The sequence below is a fragment of the Pecten maximus genome, chromosome 10, assembly GCF_902652985.1.
Source record: "Pecten maximus chromosome 10, xPecMax1.1, whole genome shotgun sequence".
NCBI lineage: Eukaryota > Metazoa > Mollusca > Bivalvia > Pectinida > Pectinidae > Pecten > Pecten maximus.
Genome location: NC_047024.1, coordinates 36,267,643 through 36,283,447, shown reverse-complemented (window position 1 = coordinate 36,283,447; position 15,805 = coordinate 36,267,643). Strand labels below are relative to the sequence as shown.

Genomic DNA, 15,805 nt, shown 5'->3' with positions numbered 1-15,805 from the left:
CCATTAAGTGTGATATAAGATGAAGAAGTAAACCTTACAGAAAATTTGTCTAGCTTACATTTCAATCATAATTTACATCTATATTCTGATTATATTCTTGTTTACTTCATTTGTGGATAATCTAGTTTAATTGTAGATCATCTTTATCAACGAAAATTCACTCAATGTTTCAGGTCCATCACACAAAAAACCCTTAATCTGCTCACAAAAGACAGACATGTGTGTATATGAGGACTGTCTTCCTCGGATTTGTTTCCTGCCACATTTGACTGGAATTTAGAGAAAACTACTGGCCTGGCGGTGACCTGTGTTCTGCCACACTTGGATTGGAATCCAGAGGAAGCATTGTCTGATCTGCCACTAACTTACAGGGAGGGGTCTGACCTTGTGATGATGACCTTCACAGTTACACTGGTAAACATGTTGTTGTAACATGTTAGCATGATACTCAGTATGGAGGTATAGGAATCTCCTACAGTGGCAGTGATAAAGGCAAGGTTGTCAACATGGACTTTAGGTCAGAGGTCAGTCAAGTCACATGGACAGGAGGGCATAGCTCATTCAAGTCACATGGACAGGAGGGCAGAGGTCAGTCAAGTCACATAGACAGGAGGTCAGAGGTCAGTCAAGTCACATGGACAGGAGGTCAGAGGTCAGTCAAGTCACATGGACAGGAGGTCAGAGCTCATTCAAGTCACATGAATTTTAGGATAAAGGTCAGCAAAGTCAAATGAATGGAAAGCCAGAGGTCAGTCAAGTCACATGGACAGAAGGGCAGAGGTTGTTACCAAGTGAGAGATTACACAGTCAAAGATGGCAGTACCTCACAGGGGAGTGGGGGTTCTTCTTCAGTGTCAGGTCACAGGTCAACAGTCACATAGTTGATAGTATGAGTAGTACAAGTAGCCCAGAACAAATGGAAATTGTACCACCATTGTCCCAATATGTAAATATTCTCTCTAGAAACATCTTCTGATGGAGTGTGTCACTTTTTTCTTATGTTTACATGGATTATATTGAATGTGATTTAAACATATGCATATTTTCAGTTTTTATAGAAAAGAAATTATGAATTTATTGTTTTATCTTGAATGATGTAACTTGGCAAAGTTATCTTTTTGTTCTTTTAAAAGACAGTTTTACAATAGTTTCAAGATTTGTATCATGAATTAGAGAATTTGGTTGTTGAATGTTGATAGATTGTTATGTTGATGTTGTTATTTAGTTATTTAATATGCAAATGATGAATGAATAGACTTAAGGAGTGTGTAAAACATGTGTGAAGTATGAATTTACTAAAGAAGGATAATGGTACGAATGAAGATTTTGAAGTATGAATTTACTAAAGAAGGATAATGGTACGAATGAAGATTTTGAAGTATGAATTTACTAAAGAAGGATAATGGTACGAATGAAGATTTTGAAGTATGAATTTACTAAAGAAGGATAATGGTACGAAGGAGGATTTTTAAGTATGAATTTACTAAAGAAGGATAATGGTACGAAGGAGGATTTTGAAGTATGAATTTACTAAAGAAGGATAATGGTACGAATGAAGATTTTGAAGTATGAATTTACTAAAGAAGGATAATGGTACGAAGGAGGATTTTTAAGTATGAATTTACTAAAGAAGGATAATGGTACGAATGAAGATTTTGAAGTATGAATTTACTAAAGAAGGATAATGGTACGAATGAAGATTTTGAAGTATGAATTTACTAAAGAAGGATAATGGTACGAATGAAGATTTTGAAGTATGAATTTACTAAAGAAGGATAATGGTACGAATGAAGATTTTGAAGTATGAATTTACTAAAGAAGGATAATGGTACGAATGAAGATTTTGAAGTATGAATTTACTAAAGAAGGATAATGGTACGAATGAAGATTTTGAAGTATGAATTTACTAAAGAAGGATAATGGTACGAAGGAGGATTTTGAAGTATGAATTTACTAAAGAAGGATAATGGTACGAATGAAGATTTTCTTTTGTAGTAAATAATAAAATAAACCAGCAAGTTATTTTTGGTTCTTTTTTTTTTTAAATTTGAAAGCGGGACCCAGTTATAGAGATGTATTTAGATACAACTATTTGGAACATACATTGTGGGTCAGTGTACTGGTGACCGGACAGTTCTGTCTGATATAACTACATACATTGTGGGTCGGTGTACTGGTGACCGGACAGTTCAATCCGATATAACTACATACATTGTGGGTCAGTGTACTGGTGACCAGACAGTTCAGTCTGATATAACTACATACATTGTGGGTCAGTGTCCTGGTGACCAGACAGTTCAGTCTGATATAACTACATACATTGTGGGTCAGTGTCCTGGTGACCAGACAGTTCAGTCTGATATAACTACATACATTGTGGGTCAGTGTACTGGTGACCGGACAGTTCAATCCGATATAACTACATACATTGTGGGTCAGTGTACTGGTGACCAGACAGTTCAGTCTGATATAACTACATACATTGTGGGTCAGTGTACTGGTGACCAGACAGTTCAGTCTGATATAACTACATACATTGTGGGTCAGTGTCCTGGTGACCAGACAGTTCAGTCTGATATAACTACATACATTGTGGGTCAGTGTACTGGTGACCGGACAGTTCAGTCTGATATAACTACATACATTGTGGGTCAGTGTACTGGTGACGTGACAGTTCTGTCTGATATAACTACATACATTGTGGGTCAGTGTACTGGTGACGTGACAGTTCTGTCTGATATAACTACATACATTGTGGGTCAGTGTACTGGTGACGTGACAGTTCTGTCTGATATAACTACATACATTGTGGGTCGGTGTACTGGTGACCAGACAGTTCAGTCTGATATAACTACATACATTGTGGGTCAGTGTACTGGTGACCGGACAGTTCAGTGTTGGTCAGTGTACTGGTGACTGGACAGTTCAGTCTGATATAACTACATACATTGTGGGTCAGTGTCCTGGTGACCAGACAGTTCAGTCTGATATAACTACATACATTGTGGGTCAGTGTACTGGTGACCAGACAGTTCAGTCAGACCTTTGAAAAATAGTTCAGTCGATAAGTATGGATCCTGATGCATGAATATATATATTTTCCAAAACTTATAGATTCTAACCTGAGGTTGCTTTACTGAAAGCAAGTTGTGGATGCTGAATTTGAGCTAAGTTTCTGCCTTTTCTATTATTATGTTATTTTCAGCGCCTCAAACTTACCAGGTATCGATTTAACCTTGTGCTGCTCTACTGAATGCTGTAAACTAAAAGTCTATTTCAATGTTTCCAACATTTAACATTTCAAGGATTTTTGCAGGAATAACAATAATAGCAGTATGAGCTGTATGGATCGAACTTCTAAGTACTTTTGGGATAATGTCCACTACTTCAGAGGGGTCCTGATAGTCAGTAGAGCAATGACAAGATCAGGTTAAGATCCAAAGTGTGTAGTTTGATTCCTACTCCGGGAGCATTGCATTTCTCACAAAGTTCACGGAATGTTCTGTGTTTTCTTGTTTGTGACCTTGGGCAAGATACTTTGCCCAAATAACTCTGGTAAACATACGGCAGGTCTCTGTATCATTCACTTGGATATGGCAGTGAATATGGGGGATATTGAAAAATTTGCTTTATTTCCCATATTTGGCACTTCCCTTCAGGTCTCTAGAGTACTAAGCCCACTGTTTTTACAAACAAGTCACCCAAGGATGCTTCAGACTAAATATGGACCAAAATCCTTCAATTCTTACAGACAAATTTGAAGTAATTGCTATATTTCTCCTATTGTGCCCCACCCCTCAGACCCCGAGGGGGGCCAGGACCAACAATTTATTCAAAATTGGTTCCCTTTCACCCAAGGATGCTTCAGACTAAATATGGACTGAATGATTTTAACCAATTTGGTGCATATTTTCCCTGCTTGGCCCTGTCCCACTGGCCCATCATACATACAAAACTGTTTCTTCTTCACTCAAGGATGCTTCCTTTGGACCAGCTGAGCTAATGAAAAACAAGACAGAGTGGTTTCAATTGAATTGTATTTGCAGATTTATTACAATAATATACATGCAGCAGTTGTTATACAAATATCGACAGCACACAGGCATCACACAAATCCTTACAGGCATACTACCCAGCACGTCAGAAAACGTACCACATACATCTGGGAGACGTAGCTCATACATCTTGGGAATGTAGCTCGTACATCAGGGAGACATAGCTCGTACATCTGGGTCACGTAGCTTGTACATCTTGGGAACGTAGCTTGGACATTGGGGAGATGCAACTTGTACACCACAGAGATGTAACTTGTACACCACATAGATGTAGCTTGTACACCACAGAGATGTAACTTGTACACCAGAGATGTAGTTTGTACACCACATAGATGTAGTTTGTACACCAGAGATGTAACTTGGACATCACAGAGATGTAGCTTGTACACCACAGAATGTAACTTGTACACCAGAGATGTAACTTGTACACCACAGAATGTAACTTGTACACCAGAGATGTAACTTGGGGCCTGTTCATTTATACGGACAAACCTGTTAGTCAGTTTTTTAATGTAATATTTCAAACATACATCTTGACTGACCTGCAAATGTTAATACAGGCCTTGGAAGTCTTTGTCAAGGCTCGTCTGAAAACAATATAAACCAGGTCTGTCTTTATTTCATAAACAAACACTGGTCCAAGTGGTCTAACCGTTTGGATCACAAAAAAAACGAAAACGGCCTTTGACACCACAGAGATGTAGCTTGTACATCACAGAGATGTATCTGTTACACCAAGGTGATATACATTGTACACCAGGATGATATACACTACTACACAATGAGTCTAGAAGCTGTTACAGAATTCTACATCACATGATCTTTTTTCTTACAATGTATGTAGTTCTATTGTAATCTTAAAGGACAAGTATCAGTGTAGACCGAGTGTAGTGTAGACTGAGTGTGGTGACGGGTTTGTTTTTATCTGTAACAAACCAGTGAACAATGAGCCTCTAATGTTGCTGTTAAATATTCCAAGGATGCCATAAAGATGAGGACCCTTGTGTTTAGAAGATAGCAGGCATGATGTACACAATCAGTGGGGATGGTAGTGCCTATAAATTTACTGACAATTAATGCCAACATTATTGTGAAGGAAGCAGACTGAAAAAGGCTTCACACATGGGAACTGAGACATATCACCACTGCAAGTATTATTACTTAAATATGTTTGGACGAAAATGATGAGATATTTATAATGAAAATAAGTGATTGTACCGACTGAGGTATCAACATGTCTTTTTCTCTCCTTCCTTTTCTTCCAAAACTGTCCCACTCACCACTTTTCTCTCTCTCTCTCACTCACAAACTCATGGTACTTCCATGTTGTACTACAATCCAATATCACATGATGCCAGAGCATATTACCAATACACTTGGTACACAACTGTCCCTTTTGTTGACCTACACGATCAACAGCACATGACGCACAAAAGACAATAATCCTTACACAAAAGTTTTCACAATTCTCTGGCTTTTTATATTAGTATCAACTTTAACATATAAATTTGTATTGTTCTCAAGGAGTAGTAGGATGGAAAGGATAGAAGAGACAGATAGGGAGTGAGAAGTAATACCCCTCAGATCAGTAATATATATATAATGCTGATGACACTAACTTGGCGGAATGTGACAACAAAGGTTACACAGCAAGCGTGGAGATACAAATGTCTATATAACTAGACACAGTAGTTAACCGATGACAATACGTCAACAATTACAGTATAATATCAATGAACATTAATTACAAATGTTTGTGTAGAGTTACATGTCTATATCATACCAAACAAGGTACAGGTGATAGAAATTAGTAGCATGATACCTATTGTAGTGAATGGAATCCACAGTGCTTTTACGCTGGGTAACAAATTCAAAATAAAAACACTCAAGAGATGTGAACTGGTGTACAAAGTAGGAGAATACAATACAAATATCAAAGGCAGCTTTTGATTGACTGGCAGACATCCCTATTACATAACGTAGGTCCACCTACACATGATGTGTCGACCTTTACGAGTCCAATGAAAACTATTGCATTTATCATACCAGAACATATACCTAGGTTAATATGACTTATGTATGTTAGTACTTACTAAGGATTAGACTCAAGTATTGTGTCCTATATTTCTCACAGGAGTTTGGCGTATCAGTAAAATTTCTAATTACAACATACAGTACTCAGGAGGGTGATTTGGTACTCAAACATTGCAGGAGTAACGGGCAATGGTCAATGATCATCCTTGTATGTGTGAGGCCATTACAGAATAGTCACAGGAATATACATGTTGGGTGATTTGATGTCAAACTCCTGTGACTTAGGACATGTTATGATGTGGTATCTCACCAGTACACTGTAATATTGACAGTGAAAGTTTCCGTAAAAATTCTATAAAAACTCATGATCACTAGTAAACTGTTAATATTGAAAGGGAAAGTCTCATTGGAAATTCTATAATCCTTTACACTTGTACAAGTGATGTAGCAGCACTTGGTATTCTGAGACGTTTCTGTATAATTCACACTGAACATCCCTAATAACATGGCAATCCGCCAGACTTTATCTGGAGGGTCACTGAACATCCCTAATGACATACACCTGGACTTGACATGTTGGGACACCTGTGAAGATTTCAGTTTTAAATTATCTTTAGACAATTACATCGTGAACAATAACAAGATTTTGCAAAATTTTAACACAAATATCACTATAAAAGTGTATACACATTTTAACCTAAGAAATATTATATCTAGTATGTGATAATGAAGTGAACACCAGTCGTATAATCAAGCTAATGGGGCGACGTTTCTGTGACACTATGAAGCAGCACTGTCTCACATAAGGCATCCAATAACTTAAACATACACACACACAATAACATTCCTTCACATTAATGTAGAGCAACACTACTGTCATATTACAATGTTGATCCTTACAGTGAGAAGTTAAAACATTACAAAGGCAGTGTTTTACATACAACATCACCTCCATCATAAACTGTTTATATAAAAACACTGTTCATTTCATTTAATAAAATGTAAACATATCAGCAACCGTGTCGTACTGTAATGTACTACCTGGCGAGACACAGGTAAAAGTCAAGGTGTTTCTTTGATTACTTGTGAATACTACAGGTAAATGTCGCCACAAGTAGAATTTGAAATGTTATTCAGTATATGCTGTAACAGCTAAATAGCTGGTATAATTACCGACTTAGACAAGATTCAATGTGTAAACACCAGTAAAATGTGCAAGGTATCTTATACACTAGAGCACAGCTGGGATTACTTTAGACATCAAAGCTGGAATAGGAAAATATCCAGTTCTGTTATACCTTATTGAAAAAGCTAAATTATCAATAAAACATTGATGATGCATAAGTCACTATCACATTGAGGGCGATATTCTATTCCAAGCACCAAGATAATGAAAACATTATATGCACTAGGTGTAGAGTAACCTGCCCTCACTCCTTTGCCCTTGGTTTTCACCATAATAATTATCCCCCTTATGTGAATGTCTCTCATAAAAACTAATACTTTGGCACCACTGAGCACACAATTTTGTTGTAATCCATTTCTACTCGCTCAGCTGTTGGCAAGTCGTTTGATACGCTCCAGTCTCATCTTGAGTTCTGAGAAGTCTGCTGAGGATGTGGAGGTCATGGAAGCTGGTGGATCATCTGGAGGTGCTGATGTGGGAGGCACATCAGTTATCTGTAATGGAAACATTTACATCACAAGTTATTTAATTTCTGTTGTTTTCTTTCAATGTGTTTTTTTCCCCTATTATTTTCAGAGATTTATACAGTATATTCTCTATCAATACAACAAGAATTATGTGTTATTATGTCTCGCCTGTCCCTCTAACTCCAAAATACACATACACACACAAAAACATCTTATTTCAGTTATTAGCAAGTAAAAACCTTACATATGTTACAAATATGTTTGAATATTGATGCGTTTCAAATAATCCCTCATTCTCTAATCCTCAAATTTCACCTAAATTTGATGTCTCTCTTGTCCCCACCCAAACAAAAAACACCGCCCTGTAGCTACGCAAATTTCATCCTGAAGACTTGTTGAAGTTATAAATTACCATGGCAGTATCTGTATCTTGTATCTCAGGTTTAGATGATTCTGTGTTGTTTGGCTGCAAACAAGGTATTTTCCAGTTAGTACATTTAAAATGCTAATTACTAATTAATAAAAAATAACGATGAAAAATATATATATATATTTCCAGGCAACTCATGGCAGGAGAATGAAAGATGCCTCCCCAGTCCCCATATCCCCTTTTGGTCTCCGGAAGTGTTGTTATTATCTTTATTCAATTAAAACTAAATATCTAACTCTTCAGAAGCTGTATCTAGTTCTGTATGTCCGATACTCTCTCAAGTCGTGGGTTGTTTTTCCAGAATATACATGTGTCCTAACTACCTACCTTGATGGGAGTGAAGGTAAATGTAAGTAACCAAAGAAATAGAGTTGAACAACTTTTAGTAGGTGAATCAGAAAATTTGGTGTCACAGTGACTATAGATTTGCACTCTCTAAGATGTACTGACATAATGTCACATTAAGTTTGACTTAGACTTGACAATTCAGTTTATCATTATTAAGGGAGCCTTTATCTCTCACATGTTCCGCAGCTGATAAAGTGAAGACTTTGTTGGAAGACTTAATTCATATGGAACTCATATTAATACTATTTTCTTTTCATTAACTGGTATGAATATATCATAACCCTGAGATTTTGATACTAAGGGATAAATGAGGTTCATTTAACCCATGTGACCTTAAAAGTACATCAAGGTCAACTGAACAAATTTGATCAGCCTAGTATTACGATCATAGACTTTTTGGATAATCAGAATAAGCTGTTTTAAAGATTTAACATATTTGACCACCAGAAAATTAGTCAAGGCTATTCATTTGTAACTTTGTGACCCTTCACTGCTGCATGCTACTGACCCAATATCATGAATCACCCTGACCTTGATCTCTTGGTTACTGAGAAGACATTTAAAAGGAAGATGTGTGGCCATACAATACACAGATGGAAGGCAGACTAATAGCCTCCACCTCTGATAATTGGCTTAAAAGCTGGTACATTAATAACATACTATTAACACTGAAAGGAACGTTTAATTGACCTGTCTGGATATAAGCATCTTCGCTAGCCAAGGCTTCTGATTACGTTTCACTCCACTAAAGTTCGTGGAGTGTAACGTAATCAGAAGCCTTGGCTAGCGAAGATGGGATATAAGCCAAGTATGCATTATCTAAATTCAGTCTAAAACTAAAGTAGAATCTGAAAAGGGCATAATCACACAAATAAATATCAGAAACCAATATATTTTAGTGTAATACCTCTTCAATATTATCCAGTCCACATCTAGCTCGTAGAACCCGCAGCCGCTGTCGGTAAACATTTGGCTCTTCTGTCGATTCACTGGTAGCAGGGTTACTTATCACTTGAATGTCCGTCTTTGTATACCCTGTACAAACATCAATAAAATTAAGTTCAGTTGATAGACTGATCAAATCTTATTCTTCTTCACAAATCACACAACTGATGTCAACACTACAGACTCGAGCTTATTCCTGTCTGTACTTATATTACTATGCAGCTCTCCAATACATGTATTGTACAATGATGTACAGCCCCACCTCTCCACTATACATGTATTGTACAATGATGTACAGCCCCACCTCTCCACTATACATGTATTGTACAATGATGTACAGCCCCACCTCTCCGCTATACATGTATTGTACAGCCCCACCTCTCCACTATACATGTATTGTACAATGATGTACAGCCCCACCTCTCCACTATACATGTATTGTACAGCCCCACCTCTCCACTATACATGTATTGTACAGCCCCCACCTCCCCACTATACATGTATTGTACAGCCCCACCTCTCCACTATACATGTATTGTACAATGATGTACAGCCCCACCTCTCCACTATACATGTATTGTACAATGATGTACAGCCCCACCTCTCCACTATACATGTATTGTACAGCCCCACCTCTCCACTATACATGTATTGTACAATGATGTACAGCCCCAACTCTCCACTATACATATATTGTACAGCCCCACCTCTCCACTATACATGTATTGTACAATGATGTACAGCCCCACCTCTCCACTATACATGTATTGTACAATGATGTACAGCCCCACCTCTCCACTATACATGTATTGTACGGCCCCACCTCTCCACTATACATGTATTGTACAATGATGTACAGCCCCACCTCTCCACTATACACGTATTGTACAGCCCCACCTCTCCACTATACATGTATTGTACAGCCCCACCTCTCCACTATACATGTATTGTACAATGATGTACAGCCCCACCTCTCCACTATACATGTATTGTACAGCCCCACCTCTCCACTATACATGTATTGTACAGCCCCACCTCTCCACTATACATGTATTGTACAATGATGTACAGCCCCACCTCTCCACTATACATGTATTGTACAATGATGTACAGCCCCACCTCTCCGCTATACATGTATTGTACAGCCCCACCTCTCCACTATACATGTATTGTACAATGATGTACAGCCCCACCTCTCCGCTATACATGTATTGTACAGCCCCACCTCTCCACTATACATGTATTGTACAATGATGTACGGCCCCACCTCTCCACTATACATGTATTGTACAGCCCCACCTCTCCACTATACATGTATTATACAATGATGTACAGCCCCACCTCTCCACTATACATGTATTGTACGGCCCCACCTCTCCACTATACATGTATTGTACAGCCCCACCTCTCCACTATACATGTATTGTACAATGATGTACAGCCCCACCTCTCCACTATACATGTATTGTACAGCCCCACCTCACCACTATACATGTATTGTACAATGATGTACAGCCCCACCTCTCCACTATACATGTATTGTACAATGATGTACAGCCCCACCTCTCCGCTATACATGTATTGTACAGCCCCACCTCTCCACTATACATGTATTGTACAGCCCCACCTCTCCACTATACATGTATTGTACAATGATGTACAGCCCCACCTCTCCGCTATACATATATTGTACAGCCCCACCTCTCCACTATACATTTATTGTACAATGATGTACAGCCCCACCTCTCCGCTATACATGTATTGTACAGCCCCACCTCTCCACTATACATGTATTGTACAGCCCCACCTCTCCACTATACATGTATTGTACAATGATGTACAGCCCCACCTCTCCACTATACATGTATTGTACAGCCCCACCTCTCCACTATACATGTATTGTACAATGATGTACAGCCCCACCTCTCCACTATACATGTAATGTACAATGATGTACAGCCCCACCTCTCCACTATACATGTATTGTACAGCCCCACCTCTCCACTATACATGTATTGTACAGCCCCACCTCTCCACTATACATGTATTGTACAATGATGTACAGCCCCACCTCTCCACTATACATGTATTGTACAATGATGTACAGCCCCACCTCTCCACTATACATGTATTGTACAGCCCCCACCTCTCCACTATACATGTATTGTACAATGATGTACAGCCCCACCTCTCCACTATACATGTATTGTACAATGATGTACAGCCCCACCTCTCCACTATACATGTATTGTACCTGTTTCAGAAGTTGGTTGTTTTCCTTCCCTTTCTTGTTCTATACTGTTCAGTCCTCTTTCTATATACGTCTGGAAGAACTGGGAGGATTTCTTTAAGAAAGGTTCCAGGTCAGCATCTGGATATTTTTTCTTGAAGTCGTAAAGATCGTTCAAGCCCTGGGAAAATCAACATTATAGAATTGAACTTATTTTTACAAATTGTGCATGGACAGATACTCAGACAATACAATACAATATGTGCTGTCTATACAGCTAGTTACTATTCTCTGACTAACTTAACTGATATCATACGCTGTCAATACAGATATTAATATTCTCTGACTAACTTAACTGATATCATACGCTGTCAATACAGATATTAATATTCTCGGACTAGCTGAATTGAAATTTACCTCTTTTGTGTTCTCTTTGGAGCCAATCTTTTTGAAAATGACTGCTAACATATCATGTGTACTCTTGGTCAGTCTCTTCTGTTTCTGGGCACTCTGAAAAATGTACATCACATCTAAGTTATTGACTACATTGATACTAAGGGTGTAAAATCCTACACATCACATGATGTTAATTAACCGAAACAGTTCTACTTTAGTCTACCCAATTACTGATATGTGTAGCTACAAACCAATATTTGTGTCTTCTTGTTTGGAATCTATAACTAAGTATTCCAAGTTCTCTAACATAATGAGCTCAGTGGATACATACACCTCTCTGAGCCCGAGAATCCTCCTCTTCCATGCCTCCATTTTGAGCTCCTGTGAACTTGAGGATTTTGCTGAGGTAGGATCTCATTTCTGAATTGCCATCAATCATCGTCATATGGTTTAGAATCTGGATGAAAAGAAGACAAATGTTGAAACATATAGAACAAATCTGTAATATATGTATTCTTACAGTTTTGGTTGATATCATTTCCTATAACTTTGCTTATTCTATCTATATCAAATGACTCATCTTTATCTTCACATCCTCAAACTGTATAATTATTTTATCATATTGTGTGGATATATTCTTTTTTCAAATTCAAAATATTATACCAAGCCTTCCAGATGCTTATGGTTAAGAAGGAGTAGAATTTTAAGCAAAATCACTTTTGGGGCCCCACCACTCTGATACGTTGGATCACACCAGCATCATTATATAAGATATGATTGCCCTCCCTCTAGTATGTCTCACACCAAATTTGGTATTATCAATAACAAAAACAAAAAAAAGAAGAAAAAACAAATTAATAAAATTTAAAAATTTAAAAACAAAATGGCCTAGGTATGGGTGTACGTACTGCTGCTCCCTGCAGTTTACTGATGGAATGCAGAATGGTTCTGATTGTGCGTATTGGCAAGTCATTTGGTCGAGATTTCCACGTTGAGCCAGGGAAGGCCGTCATAAACATGTGTATATCCAGTAGTATACAGTCCAAGTTGATATCATTGATGATCTCAGGTAACATTCGGACAATCTTCCATAAACACTAAAACAAACCATTTCACATCCTTGACTTCAATGACTCCATACATTCTGCTTAAATGTGATTTTATACCTGAAGGTTCTTTTCTAAATCTTTCCTTAACTCTTTACGTACTCATTCAAATTTCGTGGTCGCTACCGGAAGTGAATGCTGGGTAGGTCCTTTGTGTATTGGAGCATATGGCTATCACATCAGACGTCGATAAAACCACCTTTTACTGATCTTTTACTGTTGTATAATGCTTAATATTAAATGAAGTTTATCATATGGAACAAGTACTGAGTACGGAAACTCTTTTACCCAATTTTTCCTTTAAAATACGGCGAAATCACCAGGCAGAATCGCGGGAAATGACATGTTGATCGGCACATGTGTCACACGTGTGCAAGAAATCACGCAGCCAAAACATCGTTTTTTCGGTGTGTAAAAATATTTTACGTATTTCTTACTTATTTTGATGATAAACGTTACTCAATTATATATATATTATCGTTTTTAATTGTTTTATTGTGTTTAAAACCTCAACAATCTCGCAGAAAACGAAAGTAAATTTGAGGCCGCCATTTTGTAGCTTATGTAAACAACTCGGCATGAACCGGCGGAATTCTTTGAAATAGACAATCTTAACGAATGAATATGCTTCTGGTACGTAAAATATACCATCAATACAATATTTACATTGCTTTTTATTTCTTAAAAACATCATTTCCGTGTCAATTCCTTCGTATGACTATGCTAAACCAGCAAGTAATATCAACATCTTTCGCGATGTTTTACGACGATTTGAGTCGTCACAAAGGATGGAAGGCATGTTAATTGTGACGTGTGTAGTCGTCATGAAGGATACAAGAGCACGTTTTTGTGACGTCTGTAGTCGTCGTGAGTACGGAAAGAGTTAAAGACTAACATAATTTCAATTGCATGAGCCTTTAAAAACTGTCTGGTTTTAAAGACTTTTTTTAAGTGAGACAAAAAGACCAAGACTATGCTGATTTAGATTGATAAACAGGATCATTTTAATTGTGGTGGATAAAGATTTGAATAAATACTGAATTTACCTTCATGATCAATTCTAGAAATTTCCCAGAACATATCTCACTAGCAACACAATCCTGTAGTAACCTGATCAAGGCACTGAAACAAAAAACATTAACAACATTGTCAATGATGTGGTTTCATATCAAATGTATTTTCATGGTTTCACCAAACCTTCAATGATTTTTTACCTTTCACTATTCACATATTTTTCTTAGTATTATTTTCAGGTTGTCATTTCCATATACAGTTTCTGGAATTTCTACTGGGTAGCGTAAATTAAATGCAAAAGGGCTATTATACTCATACATAATGTCAACCACCCCTAAACGATGTCTAGTCATTATTAGACAAGAGATCCCAGAGGGATCTTGGCGCCCACCATTGAATGATCTTCATAGGTTCCATGTCAGATTGATCTTTTCTCTACTTTTCCCTTCATTTTACTAATCTGTGCAAATTGAGACATCCCTCCAGTACTTTTCAAACAAGGGAATCCTAGCTATATAAGAAATTTGAGATTTAACGATAATGGCTGTTTGTTTGCCAGGTTGTTTTCAGGACAGACTGGTCCAAAAATGCAATACAAGGGACCAAGGGGAACCTACTTATGAAATTTGAGAAAGATCCATTCAGTACTTTGAGAAATAGATAACAAACTTCAATTGTCAAAATCCAAGATGGCGGTCTGTCGGCCATATTGTTTTCCAAATGATCTCAAAATGCAATAAGCATAACAAGGCACCAAGGGGAACCTCCATATGAAATTTGAGAAAGATCCATTCAGTACTTTCTCAGAAATAGCGATAATAAACTTCAATTGTCAAAATCCAAGATGGCGGTCTGTCGGCCATATTGTTTTCCAAATGATCTCAAAATGCAATAAGCATAACAAGGCACCAAGGGGAACCTCCATATGAAATTTGAGAAAGATCCATTCAGTACTTTCTCAGAAATAGCGATAACAAACTTCAATTGTCAAAATCCAAGATGGCTGCCTGTCGGCCATGTTATTTTCAGATTGGTCTCAAAATGCAATATGCAAAACTAGGCACCAAGGGAAACTTACATATGAAATTTGAGAAAGATCCATTCAGTACTTTGAGAAATAGTGATAACAAACTTCAATTGTTAAAATCCAAGATGGCTGCCTGTTGGCCATGTTGTTTTCAGATTGGTCTCAAAACGCAATATGCATAACTAGCTAGGCACCAAGGGAAACTTACATATGAAATTTGAAAAAGATCCATTCAGTACTTTCTCAAATAGTGATAACAAACTTCAATAGTCAAAATCCAAGATGGCTGCCTGTCGGCCATGTGGTTTTCTGATTGGTCTCAAAACGCAATATGCATAACTAGGCACCAAGGGAAACCTACATATGAAATTTCAGAAAGATCCATTCAGTACATTCTCAGAAATAGCGATAACAAACTTCAATTGTCAAAATCCAAGATGGCTGCCTGTCGGCCATGTTGTTTTCGGATTGGTCTCAAAACGCAATATGCATAACTAGGCACCAAAGGAAACCTACATATAATATTTCAGAAAGATCCATTCAGTACTTTCTCAGAAATAGTGATAA

At 37.6% G+C, this 15,805-nt stretch overlaps 2 protein-coding genes across 2 annotated transcripts in view; one reads left to right on the top strand and one right to left on the bottom strand.

Moving 5' to 3' along the window:
* LOC117336386 (protein fuzzy homolog) overlaps positions 1-2,022 on the top strand; it is a 142,067-nt gene extending 140,045 nt beyond the window's left edge. Inside the window, exon 11 of the mRNA XM_033896891.1 lies at positions 174-2,022. Within this exon, the coding sequence (XP_033752782.1) occupies positions 174-231 (58 nt within the window). The 3' untranslated portion in view covers positions 232-2,022. The remainder of the gene's footprint in view (positions 1-173) is intronic.
* Positions 2,023-4,023: 2,001 nt separating this feature from the next.
* The window catches only part of LOC117336886 (cytoskeleton-associated protein 5-like), a gene marked incomplete at its 5' end in the record, with an annotated part of 46,384 nt that continues 34,602 nt past the window's right edge, over positions 4,024-15,805 (bottom strand). Inside the window, 8 exon segments of the mRNA XM_033897626.1 lie at positions 4,024-7,769; positions 8,155-8,208; positions 9,428-9,555; positions 11,720-11,876; positions 12,113-12,205; positions 12,423-12,548; positions 13,000-13,188; positions 14,244-14,319. Coding sequence (XP_033753517.1) covers positions 7,641-7,769; positions 8,155-8,208; positions 9,428-9,555; positions 11,720-11,876; positions 12,113-12,205; positions 12,423-12,548; positions 13,000-13,188; positions 14,244-14,319 — 952 coding nt within the window.